Genomic DNA, 4,503 nt, shown 5'->3' with positions numbered 1-4,503 from the left:
CTTTTGTCAGCTGACCAAATAACTTCCAGTACAAAATTCAATCAAGGGTGAGATGTTGCACCTTAGTTGTCATGTCTCTTTGTCTTTGACACCAATCTCTCTGCATCATCATCAAACCCAAAAAACCAACTATCAGCGAGTCTATTTCGATTCATAGCGACCCTGTAGGTCAGAGTCAAACTGCCCCTTATGGTTTCCAAGGCTGTAAATCTTTACAAAGACTGGCTCATCTTTCTCCCGCGGAGCTGCTGGGGAGTTGAAATGGCTGAGGTTTTGGTTAGCAGCCGGATGCTTTAACCACTGAGCCATCATCGTCCCAAAAAAAAAAAAAAAAAAAAAAATCCTCACTGCCATCGAGTCGATTCCAGACACCCAGAATTCCCATCTGAAAAGTAGGATAACAGTGATTTGCCCCGCCTATCTCTCCGGCTATGGTTAAAAGCGCTTTCAGACCAGACGAACTAAACTCAGTTCGGTTCTATATCATTGTTTCTGAGAAGCTTATCAGCTTTTGAAGGGAAGTGTGGGCAAAGGAGGACCACTTTGGTTTTTCGCTGGGAAAACGGCTTGGAGCAGAGCGAGTGAGCTCAGAGCTTGAAGAAAAATGATTTGGGAAGAAGCCTTCTCTGGAAGTGGGAGTGAGACCCTGAGATGTGACTCCTCCTCTCTCCGCTCCTCCTTACCTGGAAGGTCATGTGGCCAATCCTGCGCGCAGCCCGGGGCCTCGCGGCCAATCGGAAGGCAGCGCGGCGCGCTTTTTTCCCCGGCGCTATAAGTGCGGATGGAGCGGCGGAAAGTGAAAGTGGTGCCAGTTCCAACGGGTGCAGCCTGGGACTGGAGCGCAGCAGCCCAAGCGGAACCGCAAGCATGCTCACGTCTCCAAAGCTGCCACCGGGGGAAGCGGGCACCGCTGACCGCTTTCCCCAGACCACGCTATCGCCCCAGTCCAAGCCGCTCACCTCCTTCCTCATCCAGGACATTCTGTGGAACGGCGCAGAGCGACGCAGCGGCGGCCACACGGGCATTTCCGAGCCGCAGCCCCCGCCGCAGTGCCCGCGCGAGTCAGACACGCGCCGGGACCCTGAGCCGGAGAGAGGACGAGCCCGCACCGGGGGGCTAGAGGAGGAGTTGAGCGCCCAGCCCAGCGCCGCTCCTGGGGAGGCCGGGAACCTGGCGGAGCTCGAGCCAGGTACGTCGGCGAGGTCGGGGGTGGGGTGAGGTCCTGCAGGAGTGGCCGATGGGCCCAGAGACTGGAGGGGCGTTGGGGCCCGGGGGAGGGGTGGTCCGAGCAGACTTTACGGAGCCCTGAATGCAGGGGTGCTGCGCCTCATTGACAAGCAAAGAGACTCGATCGTACAAAAGCCCCAAGCTTGCCTCGAGGATTCACTCTAAGCCCCAGAGTCAGGGCGGCGCACGATGTTGACATCGGCTCTGCTTTCCTGTCGCGTTGCGTTCTGCTCTGCGGCTCTTGCTTCTCCGGGGCTCCAGAGCCAGCCAGCGCGCACAGCGCTCAACCCGCCGCGGGCAGAAGCTCAGGTCCGCCAGCGAAGCTTGTGGAAATCCGACACCACCCTCCCACAGCTCAGAGCAACCGCACGACCTTTGAAAGGCAGCGACCCCAAGTCACTTCTTGGCGGTTAATATAGCTAATAATATTGTTAATAAACTAGGGTTTGATCAGTAAACACTCCTTTGCTTCCCAAACCTATGGGCATTGAAAAGGTAAATTTTGGAAGTTCCCTCTGGTCTTCAAGAGGAACAGAATAGATTTCATTTCTTTTCCACCACTTGTTATGAGGCAACCTATCGCCTCGTTTAGAAGAAAACCGATTAAAAAGAGAGAATGAATTTTTTGCTGCCTTTAATCTTGACAAGTGCTTGCAAGCCCTCTCTTGCCCACCCGGACGTTAACACCAGATGCTTTTTAGTCCCACTTTACCAGGTATCTCTGGTGGCGTAATGCCTAAGGCATTTATTTGACTGCTAATCAGAAAGCTGGCGGTTCAAACCCACCAGACACTCCTCGGAAGGCAGGTTGGGCAATCTACTTCCATACTACTGCCTCTGAAACCCAAGGAGGTATCTCTATGAATCGGATCCAACTCCATGGCAGTGAGGTTTTTTTTTTTTTTTTTTTTTATCTTAGTGCCTTTCCTGCTTCCCTTTTCTCACCACAACTTAATACACACATCCAGAATCTCTATTTAGTTCAACCACTAAATAGCTCTAACTCTGGGTTCCTGCTGATCATTAGAAAACTAACACATACATATTTACTCATTCTCCACTCTGGAGAGTTGCTTACCCCAACCAGACCAGACCCATTGCCATCCAGTTGATTACGACTCATAGCGACCCCCCAGAGTTTCCAAGGCTACAAATCTTTACAGAAGCAGACTGCCTCATCTTTCTCCCATGGAGCAGCTGGTGGGTTTGAAATGCTGACCTTTTGGTTAGCAGTTGATGCCTTACCACAGCACCACCAGAACTCCTACTGGTTTAAGGAGAGTTCCTTAGTCATGTGAAAAAAGTGAAATGTATCCAAGATGACAGTAAGCTGTTTGTTCACTCACTAAAGAGATAAGTGTGGATTGAATTCTATTCTCTTCCTTGTTAACATGTAACTTTGTTCTTCCCATCCATCCCTCCTTCTCCCCTCTACTTTCCAGATAGGCACTTTGAGACTTATCTCTTGGACTGTGAAAACACTTCTGGCCTCCCACCAACACCCAAGCAGCAACAGAAGCGTGCCCGATCAGCCTTCTCCCACACGCAGGTCATTGAATTAGAGAGGAAGTTCAGCCATCAGAAGTACCTGTCAGCTCCTGAAAGGGCTCACCTGGCCAAGAACCTCAAGCTTACTGAGACCCAAGTGAAAATATGGTTCCAGAACAGACGCTATAAGACTAAGAGGAAGCAGCTCACCTCTGACCTAGGAGACCTGGAGAAGCACTCCTCTCCGCCATCCCTGAAAGAGGAGAGCTTCTCACGGGCCTCCCTGATCTCCATGTATAACAGCTACCCATACTACCCCTACTTTTACTGCCTGGGGAGCTGGAGCCCAGCTTTCTGGTAATGCTTGCTCAGACGACCACCGTGTATGATCAGAAACTCTTCCCCAAGTTGTCCCTCTGGCAAGCAAAAGGGGCCAGGGTCAGGGAGGACTGAGGAGCAAGATATGTCAGAGGTTTGCATGGGAATCCAAGATTCTTCACTGGCGAGCCGAAGGACAGATAGGGAATAGTGAATATTTTAATATTTAAACAATTCATCTAACACACAATGTAGGTCATTTTTGCTTTTAGCTACCAGTTTAAAGCAGGGAGGGATGTACTCAGGTGCTGTTTGTAGCACTTTGTATGAGTTGTTCACATCACTTCTGGGTATTCCATCCCTACAACTTCATCCTCCATGTAACTGAATATTGACTCTGAAAGAGCCAGCCTGAAGGGAGGAAGGACAGCCAAGAAGAGAATGTTGCCTACATTGGCCTTGGATTCTGACCAAGGTTTCCTTCTGTCTCTGTAAGAGAGAAGGAAATAAAGGGCCTCAAAGGGAAATTTCTCATGTTCAGAACAGATTGGCATGGGATATGGAGATGAGTGGTGGGAGATGGAAATATCAGTGGCTTCTTATTTCTTTTTATACAGCACACCAATTTAAGTATTTATAGGGAGACCCAGGTAAAACATGACCCACTCAGTGTGGTTTTAAGACAAGCTGCATAAATAGAACTCTACTACAAGGGGTGGGTCCCTGGCAGGAGAGCCCTAGCATGTCCAAGACAGGGCCCTCAGGAGGGTCTCTGCTTTGCTGCTGAGGGATGTTGGCAAAAGGTAAAAAGGCCTCTTCTGGGCCTGAGGATTTAGACCCAGAAAGATCTTGGCATTCTACATCATGACATGTCACCTAGTTCTTAAGTGTAAGGGCTTGCTTTTATTATTTTGTTCATTTTCTAAAGCAATCACCCACTGAAGGGCTTCTTTTCAGTCTATAATTTTAGTTTGGCTGCACCCAACATACACCTTCCTTATTTAGCGTGAGACTTGGTCTTTTTGTTTTCCCCTCAAGTTTTATGTCCATAGGGTTTAAAAAAGAAAAAGAAGGGAGGGGCATTTTTAAACTAGTAGCTCTTATTTTTTCATTTAAAAATAAATACACAGCATTAAATTCTAAATCCTATTTAAAGACCTGACAGATCTACAGGGTCACTCACTGCTGCTTTGATAAGACTTGGTGGTGGCTATGTTGTTATTGTTCAAAGTTTGACAATCCTTTACGCTTGAACTCTTCGCTGGCAGCAGAGGTAAAAGTATTGGGCTCTCACATGCAAGGAACACTGCATAAAATGGAGGGCCAGGCATCATGGCACTGTCTAGTGGAAATGGAGGACTCATGGGCTAGGACTAGAAGGAAATGCAGCCCAGGCTTTGGAGAGCTTCTTACTGCTTAGTCCACAGAGAAAGCTGAAAGGGCTGAGAGGACTTTGCAGAGAGAGGTGAA

General features: G+C 49.0%; 1 protein-coding gene across 1 annotated transcript; it reads left to right on the top strand.

Annotated features, from left to right (window-relative positions):
* The first annotated feature begins 867 nt into the window (after window positions 1-867).
* Window positions 868-3,076, top strand: NKX3-1 (NK3 homeobox 1). The gene is made up of 2 exons (XM_007950852.2): window positions 868-1,189; window positions 2,670-3,076. The coding sequence occupies exons 1-2, from the start codon at window positions 868-870 to the stop codon at window positions 3,074-3,076; spliced, it is 729 nt and encodes a 242-aa protein (XP_007949043.2).
* The last annotated feature ends 1,427 nt before the right edge of the window (window positions 3,077-4,503 follow it).

The sequence above is a fragment of the Orycteropus afer genome, unplaced genomic scaffold (genome assembly GCF_000298275.1).
Source record: "Orycteropus afer afer isolate SDZICR_OR568_19922 unplaced genomic scaffold, OryAfe1.0 scaffold00289, whole genome shotgun sequence".
NCBI lineage: Eukaryota > Metazoa > Chordata > Mammalia > Tubulidentata > Orycteropodidae > Orycteropus > Orycteropus afer.
Note: the sequence above shows the minus strand (reverse complement) of the source record. Positions and strands in the feature narration are given on the sequence as shown.

Excerpts from the sequence above, each read along its gene's own strand:
- NKX3-1 (XM_007950852.2), top strand. The coding sequence starts at position 868 with ATGCTCACGTCTCCAAAGCTGCCACCGGGGGAAGCGGGCACCGCTGAC. Across the intron at positions 1,190-2,669 it reads CCTGGCGGAGCTCGAGCCAG|ATAGGCACTTTGAGACTTAT; the intron begins GTACGTCGGCGA and ends TCTACTTTCCAG.